We start from the raw sequence: 13,560 nt of genomic DNA on the forward strand, positions 1-13,560 counted from the left end.
AGCTAATACTGATTCTACTACTTTCTAAATACAATTTTTCTGAATTTAGTATGGTATTTTCAAGAGACATCTTCCTCAGCTCAAACCAGATCAATTAAAAATAGGCAGCTGTAAATCCTGCTAGTAAGGAACACATTCCTATTTTGAATATTTCATTAAAACCAGAGTATTATAAATGGACTGTGACCTAAAGTAAATATGTTTTATTTGGTAGCTTGGTTCAATTGGGTTGATCATGGAGTGTGAAACGTTGATAAAACCGTAATATTTCCTTCCCTCTTCTAAAAGAAAGAGCAAAAAGAAAGGGATGAGAGAAGGCCACTATTAATGGGGATGAAGAAAATATCCTAACCACAGTCTGGTATGCAGAACAGGAACAAAAATATCACTTTTATAACCCAGTTAACCCAACATCACCTAACATTTGAGACAGATATACAGCTAGTTTGAATTATTGAAACTACAAGGTTGATTTTTGACACTGAAAACACACACATACAGTTGTGTTAAGCTAAATGCATCAAAGGGCAATAATGATGGAAATACCGTTTGGAAGCCTCAACTATAGAATATTATCTACTAAAAATTGCAATATTTTAAAATACCAGCATGATTATGTGGACAGAATTCTTTCCAGTCAGTACTATGTTTTGCCTTTCTCCATATGCTACTACTCGTATTCAAAAATTTAATTTCTTAATACCAACTGTGCTGAATTAATAATCTCCAACATAGTAAATTTTCAGCTTTAAAGGGGATGTTTAACCTAGCATTACACAGTACCAACATTATTTTTAACCCAAGCTGTTGTTTTTTAGGTTTTTTTAATTCAAAACAATATGGTCTACACAAATGACACACACTTCCTGTAAGTCAAAAACTGCAAAGCAAACAGATGGAGACCCAGACTAAGAAAAGAATTAGAATATCAGCATTAAAAAGCTGCTCTTTGAATCCTAATTTGCATGTAGAGCCAGATCCCAATATTAGCATCACACTGCAAAACTCCTACATTCTTCCTGACTTTCTTCTGCCTTTCACATTACACTGAACCTTGCTGTTAGGAGACTTGCATTCTAGCTCCACCTGTTCCACAGATAATTATAACCACAGATTTTGGCCTCTTCTTTAAAATTCATTTCAACTGCTCCTTCATGAAGATGATGATCTTGTGTAGCTGGAGAAGAAATCCCACAATCCTTGTGCTGGCCTCTATGTCAGTGCATTCTCTTCAGGAGAGAAACCCAAATTAATGTTTAGGAAAAGAAGAATAGGCATTTAAAGGGAAGCAGAACAGCCCTGTATTTAAGAGTAGAGTCCTAAGTATTTGCAGCCCTCAAAGAATATCCCCTGGGGACATGAGTATTCCTCCTCCCTACCCTCATGCTCTTCCTACTGCAGAGAAGAGCATCAAATATTACACTGAGGAAAGTGTGCGCTCAAGACTGCTGAAATGTGATTTCCCATGAAGAAAATGCAAGAGACAGAAAGCAAGTTCTGCAGCTCAAACCAGACAGCTTTACACAGGGCTGATATTGCTAAAAATTCCCCTCCCTCCTTCCCAATCAATACTCTATACAGGAAAAGGTTTATGAAATTCTTCCCCCAGTGTACTAGAGGAGGAAACAGATGATGGAGATCTCCTTAGATTTAAAGCAAAACCAGCACAGGGCTGTCCTTTCTGCATCCGTAAAACTATTTTTTTCTTCAAAGTACTTTTAATAATGTGTAACAAAATCAAAACTACTTTTACAGTGGTACTCAAGGATTGTGATTTCTATGCACTGAGAGCTAGCATCTAGGGACACTCTAGATCTTAACTTGATTTAAATCATGCAGTTAAAATGCAGGTTCAGTTTTCCAGGTACCAAAGGATTACAATCTACTTTCAGACAAATTTAGAAATCAGAGATACATATTAACTTATATAATAACTGAGAGCAGAGAGAGACAACAATAGTCCTTCAACATCTGTGGCTAATGCATATCCAGTTTAAAACTTCAACCCTACAAACATTTACATAAGAAATAGTTAATCATGCCAATGAAGTAAGCCACCAGTCAAAGTTATGCACACACCTAAACCTCTGTAGACTCAGGGCTTAAAAATTTAAGACAATACCTTTGCTCAGAGAAGAAAAACTAGTTTTATTGGACTGTTATTCTTGAAGTTGTGTGTCAATCAACACCTCAAATACTTGTCACTGAACTTGGAATTATTTATAGACCTTGGAAGTCACACAATTACACCTTGCTTTCAATGAAAAAAAGGAAAAATCACTGCACTCCAACTGAATGGAAGGAAAAAAAATACCCCTGAGATAGAAGACACAAGGAAAATCCAGTATTTCAGTATGAGGTAGGTCACAGGAACTTGTTGCAGCATTGTTACAGATCACAACCTGAACTAGCACAAACAATGGCAGTAGGAGAGCTGTGGGCACACAGCCAGTGCAGAAGCACAGAGGGTGGAGCAAGGAATCACTGTCTTCTCTCACAAATATTCTCTTAAAACTACCTTCAAAGCATGAATTTTTCTCTGCTCCCAGCGGTAGAGATCATCCATGAAGAGATTGAGTATTTCTGTGAGTAACACTGACAAATGTCTAAATTACAGAGGTGTGAAGTTAAAAATCTCAAAATCTCAAATTTAAGATGCTTTAAGACAAAATGGCAATGACTACATTTTATGTGTTAGAGAGAATCATACATCCCCCTCCACCAACCTGTCTGTGCTTGTTACATTGGAAATGATTTGAAGATCACAGAGCAGTATTTCCAATTAACTGCTAAAGGCACCTGACTTCTGCCTTGTACACAAAGCATGTGGGTTTGTTTGTTTGGTTATTTTTCTTTTGGTAAAGACTGACCAAAGCAGAGAAATTCCTAGAAGCAGCAACATTTGGCAAAGGTAACTGTTGTTGGTCTCACATATCAAGAATTACAAACTGAATTAAGAATTGCTATGGTGCAAACTATCCCACATCTTACTACTACTCAACCTTGCACTTTCATTTCAAGCATTTGGGACTGCTGGACACAAAATTCTGGTGTAAATGGATCATGATTTTTGACACATCATCATAATTACACCCCTCAGCCCCTTGGAACAGTGCATAGAGAGAGAAATACAAGTTTTGAAACACTCCTGCATTACTGCAAGTAGAAGGCACTTCATGGCAATTAACAAAAATATCTTCTCAGTGTTTAAGTGTTCAGTATTTGCAAACTGTATTTTCATGGGCTTCTGCTACAAGTCTGGTTGAGATACAGGAAAAATTAATCACTGTGAGTGGGCACAAAGTTGTATCATCCACTAAATAATTATCCTTTATGCATTTACTCTGGGACTGCTGGCACCTCAAATGATTAACCAGGACTGGGAGGGCTGGGACAAGGACGTGTGTGTGGAGCCTCTGCAGAGAGCCTGGCTGACACAGGATCTGAATCAGCAAGAAAACTCCACTGCTCTTCCACAAGAGAGAAATCAGCATCATTAATCACCAGCTAATCATCCTCAAGGGAGTGCAGTGTGTATCTCTACTCCTTTTGGGCAGGGAAATACTCAACAATATCCAAACTTTACACCCAGCACTGTCCACCTTGACTCTGTGGCTCATTAGTTCACCAGAGCACAAAAAGCAGACAAGAGTCTCCATGTTCCTCATGTTCCTGAAGGATCAGCTGGAATATTCTGGCTGTGTTGCTGTAAATTCGATTAGCACTCATCAAAGGCACCTACTGCAATAATTCCCTGAGAGAGCAGCTCACTGTTCTGGGGAAATATTTACTACAGGGCAGTGAAACACAATCATTTGCAAAAAGGCATGGCTGCAGCCACTGTGAATTACTCACCGGAGGGAAATCGAAGTCTATCTGGTTTGCTAAATTTAAGATGTAGTCGATTCGAAACTGGTTCTCTGGATTGGCTAGTTCCACTGGAGGTGCCAAATTGCCCATTGCTGTCACTATTGTCTGCAAAGAAACACAAGTAAAATATTGCAGAGAGTGTCTAAATAGCCACCTGGAATAGTTAAAAAACAATAGCTCATAAATTTACCTCTATAGCTTCTTTAATATTGTTTTTAATATCCTGAATTTTCATTTTCTTCTCCCTGTAATAAAAAAGACACATAATTAAATTTATAAGCCACAAAAGCAGAATACCTTTTTAAAACAGAACATGAAAAATATTCTATTAAAGCTATATTGCCTAAACTGCTTTCAGTCACTGACGACTTGTGTAGATAGACTCATTTAAATATCTCAAAACCTTTCTACTTAAGCACTAACATCTATTTGTATCTATTTTAAGCAGTAGCATCTATTTGCATCCAAAAATCAGTGTCTAATTATGCTTTAATAAAAACTTACTACAGCCTTAGACTGGGACTAAGACATTCTGCAGAATCAAACAGATTTTGATTCATCTGAATGCAAATTACTAGACATACATGAAAGTTCTTTAGGAAAGTATACACTGGAAACAAACAGAAAGGAAAAAAGGGTCAGTTACTAGAAGTAGAAGCAAATGAAAGGAGACCAAAGAACCTCAAAGCACAAAACAATTAAAGAACAAAAATGATGCCTTAGCAGAACAACCATAGCAGAGCAGAGCACTCAACCTGACAAGACATTCAAACAGTCTGGATGTGAAACATAACAGTGAAGGGTTAATCCAAGTATACAAAATTATCCTTGGCTAGAAGCAGAGGAGGAGACTAGAAAACCACTTGGAATGAGCACTATCATTTGGGATTAACTGCAGTCACATCAACGAGCCCAGCAGGCTGGAGCAGGACAGTGCAAACCATTGCCTCTGCTCCTTTGTACTGCATTTTGTGTCAAATCTGACAACAGTTCATTTCTATGCTAAATAGTGCAATCAAACAAAATGCATGATCAAATATTTGGTATAGCCAGGAATTAGCACCCTAAAAGTACTACTAGCACTGAGCCTGTAAACTGTAACTTAATTGCAAAAGCATTGTGATAAAATTTTTCACATTATTAATTCTTGCTGTAAACAGCATAAAATCACTTCTTTGAGGGAAACCAAGTTAGCCATGTAATTACTAAAAAAAGCCAGCTAAACTGTCTAAGTGACCTTTTAATATTCTTTGAACTGCTTTTACAGGACTCTTTGATTATGGAATATTTATATCAACATTCAATTTTTTATTCATTTTGAAAACTAACATTTTCCAGCACAGTGTCCCAGAGACTATGAAGTATCAACAGCATTTCCTTTTTTTATCCTTTTAAAGATAGTAACTCACAGTTTCAGCTTACAGACTCCAGCTAGAAAACCTCATTTTATGGAGTTAATTCAGTAAGCACATTGCAAAAGCTTTTTATCACTTTTTCCTTTCTATAATTACTCACAGTCAAAAACCAAAATGAAACTGAAAGCACAGTCACCAATGAAGAATGCAGAAGAGCAGCAGAAAAAAAAAAAAAAAAAAAAAAAAAAAGGACTGCTTCAATAACAAGGCAGACACAGACATCCAGGAGTGGTGGGAATTTTGGCTATCAAATGAAAAATTAATTCAACTTTTATAAAAGACAGTGTCAAGGACAACACCACCATGCCAGCCCCAGTAATTCTGCCTGTTAGCCAGAGGTGTGGAGGATCTGCTTGGGCATCCCGCAGCAAACACAAACGTGGTTATCCCAAAACATCAGCTCTGCACTGACCACAGGTCCTCAGAAGTTTGGGGCAGGGACAGGAAGGTCAGTGAAGTTTGATGCAGAGAGAGAATGGAATGATCATCAGATGAAAATCTGATGTTTTCCTACACTTCTTTACCTACCTACAGACCACCTTATTCCTGAAAATTAACAGGTTTTTTGCTACAGAGATTTGGCACTGCTGATGAGAACAAGGTAGCAAGCCAAGAAAATACAAACATGCCAAATTAAAGAAAATAAATCAGGGTTAGAGGGGAAAAAACTAAGGGTTTTTCCACCCTCTTCCTAACATCAATGCTTTCTACTGCCCCAGGTCCTGCCAAACTCTCCATTCCACAACCAAGAGGCAGGGTGTAATATTCTGTTTTTCAGCAGTGCACATATGGTTGCAAAGCCAGCATTCACTTTCAGTTTTTAAAAATATTTAATTATTAAAAAATGTAAATAATGGTATGAAAGCAGGAAGCATTTATCAATGACAGTGTAAGCAATTTGTCTGGCTTTTATTCTGCTGCCAAATTTCAGCTGGATCTTGAACTTAATTAACATGTATGCAGATTTTGCCCTGTTTAGATCAAAAGGGCAACTGATATGATGAAAGCCAAGCAAGACACCAGTATTTTTAAGGAATTAGCACTCATTTTGCTCTGGTTTGGAGTATCACTAGAAAAAGAGAAGTTTAGGGAGTTTGCACTGTTGTTATTCTCTCTTCCCTGGAACACTTGCTATTAATTGTCTCAAAGCATCAATGAGGTGCACATTGACCTGACTCTTCCATGCCATACAATAAACCTCATTATTTTAATTAAAGATTTCAGTCAAACTTCCACATTTACACCTCTTGGCTGATCCTCTCACTACAAAGTGATAATGAATACGGAGAAACGTTAACCTGCAGCAATTAACAAAGTGCTTGATAACCATCATCATCTTTACAACAAGGATACTCATAGTTCCTATTTCTGGTGTTGTTGCCATGGCCCTATAGCCTGCCCAGTAAACAAGGAATCCCATTACACAGCAGTGAATGTATCACTGTGTTTTGTAATGTTTACTAGACATAAACTTTCCATGACAATGAGACACTTTATTCTTCTGGAACTCAGCATGTTCATCAATCACCCATCCAACAGCAGCTTACAAACAACTAACTTCTCATAAAAAAACCCAAAAATCTCCAAAATGTGTCATTCATTTTACGTAGGGGCTTATGAGGTGAAGCACACAAAAGCAACATCCCATTGCTCTGCTAAAGTGTCCTTATTTTTATAAACCCAGCCAGGTTGCACCTCAAATTTCCACAAGTACTCCAACTTTTATTTGCCACAACCACAAAGACTGAATATTCAACTTAGAATCTTTCCTTTTTAATTTCTTATTCCCAGGTGCTGGCACAAAACCACAAAAAAAAAAAAAAAAAGAAAGCTGGGCTGCCAAAATGTTTTCCTCTGGAACCTCCTGCGTAGTTTGGGAATGGCACCAATGCTCTCCTGGCCAAGGAATGACTGATGTCTCTGCAGGCCTGTTCTGTATCTTTAGATGTCATGGGTTAATAAGGTCATATTTTTAATCTTGTTTAAAACTTTTGCTTAGGCTGTGCAAGGTAGGCCAAACAAAGCATTAAACTCTATTAGTTGAGGATTAGAAGGAAAAAATCTCAAATCCTGCTGTTTTCAATATTTAAATGGGCCAAAGAAAAGCTGCACATAGCTTTCAGGAAAACTAATAAAGTCTATTTTAGGTACTATAAAAAAAGATGACATTTTAATTCAAGTAACATTAAATCAGAATGACATCAAAGGTCAGAAAAATCAAATATTCCTTGAAAACCAAGCTAATCAGTATTTAGTAAAGAACTTCTCCACCTGTGGTTGAGCCGTACATAAAAAAGGCAACATTTTTACTCAGACTTTATCAAATCTTATGCAAAGAACACATTAACAAACAGATCATCAGAAAGCAAACTAATTTAATTTTAATGTTCATTTCTGGTTTACTTTACAGATAATACAAATGACCATTACTTGGAAAAAATACTTCAAGTTTAAAAAAAGCATTCCAGAGGATAAAGATACAGTTCAACCTGAAACCTTCTGCATCTCCCAGGTAGAAAAATAATTTTTAAAAAGGGTGCTGAAATTAATTCTCACAACAAAACATGTTAAAAAATTAGAGGGGGGACACAGATGGATGGACAGGGATGATGGGGCACCTTTATGCCATTCATCTAATTCCTTAAATCAAAGAAGTTTGAATTTTTTGGTCAGTGCAGACATGTTAGGAAACCTTGGAGAGTGCTGCAGCTCTGGAGAATATATAGAGTATTTTAATAGGACATATTAAAATGTACTGAGAGAGTGTTAATACAGAGCCTTTGTCTCCTTTACAAGGCTGTAAACAGCCCAGCCTCTATCACCTTCAGGGACTGGTGTAATGCATAAATTACCTTTATTTCTGAAGCAGCCAAACCTCGCTGACTCTTGAACCTGCTGACATAAGAACTGCAGCAGGGCAAGGCTTCCCTTCCCCAGGCAAAGCTCTGCACTTAATGAGTCAATTTGCAAGTGGAAGAGCCAGAATGAAAATCTTACAGAGCAATTCATTTCCCTCTGACTTTTTATGGTAGAAAATGACATTGTTGTGTTTCACACAGGTGCATCTCCCCACTTTTTCAGGTATTTCCAACAAATGTGAATGCCCAGGGAAGCAGCCACAGGCTGTCCCCTTCTGCTCACCTTCAGAAGCCAATCAATTACACACTGACAACCAATGAAAACTTAATAGATCAATTTTGTTTTAAAACACAACTCAGCTCTTTGACAGGCAGTCATGCACTTCGCAAGCATGTGGGATTTAAACATGCCTATTCATCTAAATAAAGTGTCTTTGATGCAGTGAAACATGCTGATGGATTTAATAAATATTCCATAAAATCTGCATTAAAATTTATTTACTGAACCTTACGGAAACTAAGAGCACTACCTGCCAATCCACCTCAGAGAAACAGAGCTGTGCAGCCAAGATCTTCAGACACAAGACCACAAGAAAGGAAATTCAATTAAGGTTTTGCTACCAATCCACACTACAAAAATCGTGCAACACTTTACAATTCAACTAAAAGATAAATTTGTTTCGGCCTGGGTTATTTCTAACAGAACATGGCAATTACCTCAAAATATAACAGCTAGAACAGCAAAGAGGGCAGAGGCCAAGTTAGAGGCACTTGAAAATGGGGGAAAACAGTTGCCTAGAGTATTCAGAGTGAAGCTGAAATAATTCATCTTAGACCTGTGACAAAGTACCAATTTTACAGACAAAACTACTAAAATGCAATAGCAAAACCCACTACGTGTCTTCTGCAAACTCAACACCATTTATATCACGCTGCTGAGATACCTGAGCAGTTCTGCCATCTTCAAAGAGATTTTTCTGTTTTGTACTGACAAACCCTTGCAGTGCCATGGGGCAGGAGCTGCCTCTGCACAGCAGTAACTGCACAGCTTATAACAGGAAATAGGATTTACTTGGTTCCTCACTTGCAGTGGAGCTGAAAGAGATTTTCTAACCACGTTAATAGTTTGTTCTTGGTCAGCACCTGCTAAAATGAAATGGTACCCAAGGCACAGGAAGCTGACACAATGCACCCTAAAAATCACTTTACAGTCAGTGTGTGCTGGTAACTCTGACCACACAGGGATTGAGCATCTCCCTGGAAGCATGAGACCCTTCCTGCAGAGCAATTTCCCCTCTCTACCACTATGCTCGTCCTCCTACATCACCTTTCCCCTCCACTCCAAAACCTACTTCACTTAGAAAATTCTTTGTTTTACTTCTCCAAAATTCCAGGTATCAACACACTGTACCATTCAGCTATCAAAGCTCCGTGAGAAGAAATAATATTAGAAAAATAATAGCTATGAGGATAAACTATTTGCTTTCTCTGTAAGTGAGTAATACCTTTTGGAAAAAAAGAAAAACCCAACCAGATGAATAAGGATATATATCATTATTCATATAAATGAATCATGATATAAAATAAACAGTTAAAAACTGATTATGTTGGACAGATCGAACTGTGACCTGAATTATTTGGGAGAACTTAGTTCAATTATCCCCTGAAACATAATCACATGCTCACATAATATGGGATGCAATGTACAGAGTAGACAATACAAAAAGGGCTTCCTCAAATTCCTTTTTAAAGACTGAAAAGCACTGTAAATTGCTTTACGACTGCTTGTTTTAATACATTGCAGTATTTTTCTCCATGAGTAACATGCACATCTTACTACGTAGCCATAAACACGTGAACATATGATAAGAAATACGGGCACAAAGAGATATCTTCTGCTAATGGAATGATAGAACCATTCTCCAAGTCAGAAGTCAAGAAACACAAATTACTGAAGTGTTGATTAAAAAAACCTCATCACGGAAAGCAGAAATCGTGTTATTTTTGATCATTATTTACATTGCAGTGTTAGAGGCCGAGATGTGACTTGTTTCTTATCCTTGGGAATGGCACCACAATGAAATTATATCAAACTCTAAAAAAGGCATCCCTGAATATAAACGTAATAAACTCAATTTTTAGGTTTATTTTATCTCTGCTCCCTGTGATACCCAAAGTGCAAAGGTTAAAGGGTAACTATTCTGCCTCTATGGATATTCTGATGCAAAGACTGGCTGTGGGCAGACTTTGCTCCTGATGAAGTTCCAGGACTCTGGCACAGGCACGTGGCACCCTGCTCATACCACCTGCCCAGGTGGAGGTGGCACAGAGATGCTATTCTGGCTCTAAGCCACCTTGAGGCTCCCCTTCAGCTTTGCAAATTCCTACATAAAACCAGTTTAACTGGTTTACAGTCCCTTTATACCTGTTAGTGGCACAAAGAGACCATCACAGACACATTATTAAGAAGCATAATTCTGCTTATCCTGCTCCATTTACCTCAACTAATTAACTAGCAGTAGTTTAGGTTAGGGATGAAAACAGAATTGTTCACAAAGAGCTCTATGATGTACGAGTTTGACAAAGGCCCTTCAGTTCCTGCTGTGCAATTAAACACCTCTGTAAATTGCAAACCCTGCCTGTAGCTCCCCAGGCATTCAGAGGGGAACACACTGGTGTCATTTTCTTCCTCTTAGTACAGGTAATTAAAGCATATTGCAATAAAAGTGTCCTCAGAAGTTTAGCATTCTCTCTAGACACTTGATACAATAATTAACAAGGCTGGAGAGTCTTCAGAGGACACTGTGGTTCCTTTCTGGTCCAGAAGGACACCTCAGAACCAGCAGGAATGGGAGGACACAAGGCAAATTGCTGAATCATCTTGCCTTGATGAATTCACTACTTGGAGACAACCAAACTGCTGTCAGGAAGCAGAGACCTTTTTAATTATTTATTTAAGTATTGTGAATGTAGCCATTATTAACACAGAATAAATGAAATGTCCATTGCCCATCACGTTTTTTTTTTAACACTTCTGCCCAGGTGTGCAGCAGCACTGAAATACAGCACACAACACCTCTCAGGATGTCCCCTCTGCTGTTCCAGGCTGTGTTTGTACATCCACCACTCAGAGCAGAACCAACCTCCTGGGTTCTCCTCCATCTCTGCATGCCCAGAAAAAATACCATTGTGGGAATATATAGTGCCCAGGCACTGCATACACGTGGATCAACAGCACCTGTGTTAAATCTGGGCCATTTGCTGTGCTGCTCATCACCCCATCCTCTGCTTTCACACACAGGCAGGTAACAGCAGCCTCGTGGGGGGTTCCTGCTCTCACCTTAGTTCTCACTTTCAAAGCATTTCTGTCCAACCTTTGAAACATCAATTTGATGAGTGTCCTACGTGTGTCATTTGCTCTAAAACTGTTTTGCTAATGCCTGCATTCCAGTAAGTCTTCAGCCAGGACTGGGTAGGAAGCTTTTGAAGAGAAGGCAATCACATTCCCAGTGCTCTTCAGGGGTTCACGCACAAGAATGAGAGGAATAGCTCCTATAATGGCTGATGACCTCAGTGCTACTTAAAGCTGAAAAAGTACACAGCTGGCTACATGCCAATATTAAATGGAAATAAGCCCTAAAATAAAAATGGCTGGAGCAGTGGATGCCAAATAAGAGTAAACACAGACCAGCCAAAGCAGGATGCAATGCAGTAGGGAAGACACTGATGAGACAGGTGGAAAATGGTTGGTCCTAAAAATCCCCAGATTTTTTTTATTTTTAGTGGCTATTATCTCTGTTATCATCTGAAATACTTCTGGCATGTGATACTGTAGACAGATGATCTGGAAGGTGGTTGCCTCTAGCAGTGACAAAAGGCAAGGTTTTTTGCCTCACTTAAATAAAAAGCAATTATCTAAGGTATTTCACTATTTTCCCCCTGGTACTCCTAAAAAATTACATTAAATTCTCAATGACTCAAACCCTTAACATTTTCTAAATGCTGTAGGATTTAGTACTGGTAGCTCATAAGTTCTGAATGACAACTCAAACAGGACAGCAGTTAAGGCATGGGATGTAGACACAAAAAACCAGGGTGAACTATTTGGACAAGAAAAAAGGAACTTTTTAAAACTATGCAGCTGTCACTGAAAGTTAATGTTTCAAAGAGATATTAACATTAAATGCTTTGTTCACCACACTTTCTTACAGCAGTGTTGGACTGCAGTCACTGAATCAAGTCTTTCCTTCACAGCTGTTAAATCCAGAATTTTTACCACTGACAAAGCCTGAACTGGAAGATTTCCACAGTTATCTTTAAAGGTAAAGAGCTGTCAGGTACATGCAACTTTGCTCGTAAGCCTTAAATAATTACAGACTCAGCATTACCAGCACAAACTAGAATAGCCCCTACTGATCTCTGTTTTTGGGAAGATCAAGTTCACAGTCATATTTAAGAATGTGCTGTCACACCTAAATGGGATTTCCATTGTACACTTCATTAAAATACAAATTTCAGTAGAAAGATATTTTTCTGAGAAACATTATAGACATTATGTTTCCATGTAAAGACTTAGCATAAAATTTCCTCTGAAACATCCAGAAAAGGATCTTGTGAAATTTGTCAAGGCCTGACAGATTTCAAGAGTTGCAGTTGTGTATTTATACTTCCAGACTGTGTATGAATTTACTATTGCTGTGCATATAAACTGCAATTTTAGGACACAGAGCAGTTAAATATTGGAATGAGCAAATCTGAAAATGTGTCCCTTGAAGACCCAGGCCAGGCCATGGAGAGGCAGGTGTAACAGCACACAACAAAGCAAGGTGCTGACAACTTTGGCTCTAATCCATCAAAGCACTTAAGCACATGTTTAATTTTAAGCACATGAGTAATTCTATCAACTTTAATAGGGCTACTCATGGTTTAAGTACTGTGATGGATGGGGGCCAGAAGGCCCAGAACCTTTAAGAATGCTGCATGGCCTATGTTACATGGAAAAAATACAACATTCTCCCACTGAACAATTAAGTCATAAATGCTTTGAGAGCAAAATTTACCGTAAGTAATGCTTATATAAACTCAGAGATGGAAGTTCTTCCCCAGCCTTTGAAGACAAAATATGATGAGGGTTCTCATGTACAAGAAGTCCAAAAATTTTTATTTTGCCATTCCTTTTCTCTGACAGCTCTGAGTCACCTCTGCCCATCACACTTTGCTTTGAAACAGGGAGATTTTTTAAGTAAACCAAAAACTTAGCTACTAGTAATGCTCTTAAAATAAAATGCTCCTGGTTGCAGTTTGCAAACATCAGTACTACACCTTCCTTACCTCATAAATGCCCAATTGCAACAGGCTTAACGGTGCAGTGACTCCTGTCTAACATTTATTTTCAATTTTCAAAGCTGTGCACATGC

The 13,560-nt window shown here is 38.2% G+C and overlaps 1 protein-coding gene across 3 annotated transcripts in view; it reads right to left on the bottom strand.

Annotated features, from left to right (window-relative positions):
* The window catches only part of GNAS (GNAS complex locus), a 136,323-nt gene that overhangs the window by 49,923 nt on the left and 72,840 nt on the right, over window positions 1–13,560 (bottom strand). For all 3 annotated transcript variants that reach the window (XM_030288467.4, XM_030288468.4, XM_072917154.1), the window contains exons 3-4: window positions 4,061–4,115; window positions 3,856–3,975 (exon numbers count right to left, since the gene is read on the bottom strand). In XM_030288467.4, coding sequence (XP_030144327.4) covers window positions 3,856–3,975; window positions 4,061–4,115 — 175 coding nt within the window. The remainder of the gene's footprint in view (window positions 1–3,855; window positions 3,976–4,060; window positions 4,116–13,560) is intronic.

This window comes from Taeniopygia guttata, chromosome 20, assembly GCF_048771995.1.
Source record: "Taeniopygia guttata chromosome 20, bTaeGut7.mat, whole genome shotgun sequence".
NCBI classification, from domain to species: domain Eukaryota; kingdom Metazoa; phylum Chordata; class Aves; order Passeriformes; family Estrildidae; genus Taeniopygia; species Taeniopygia guttata.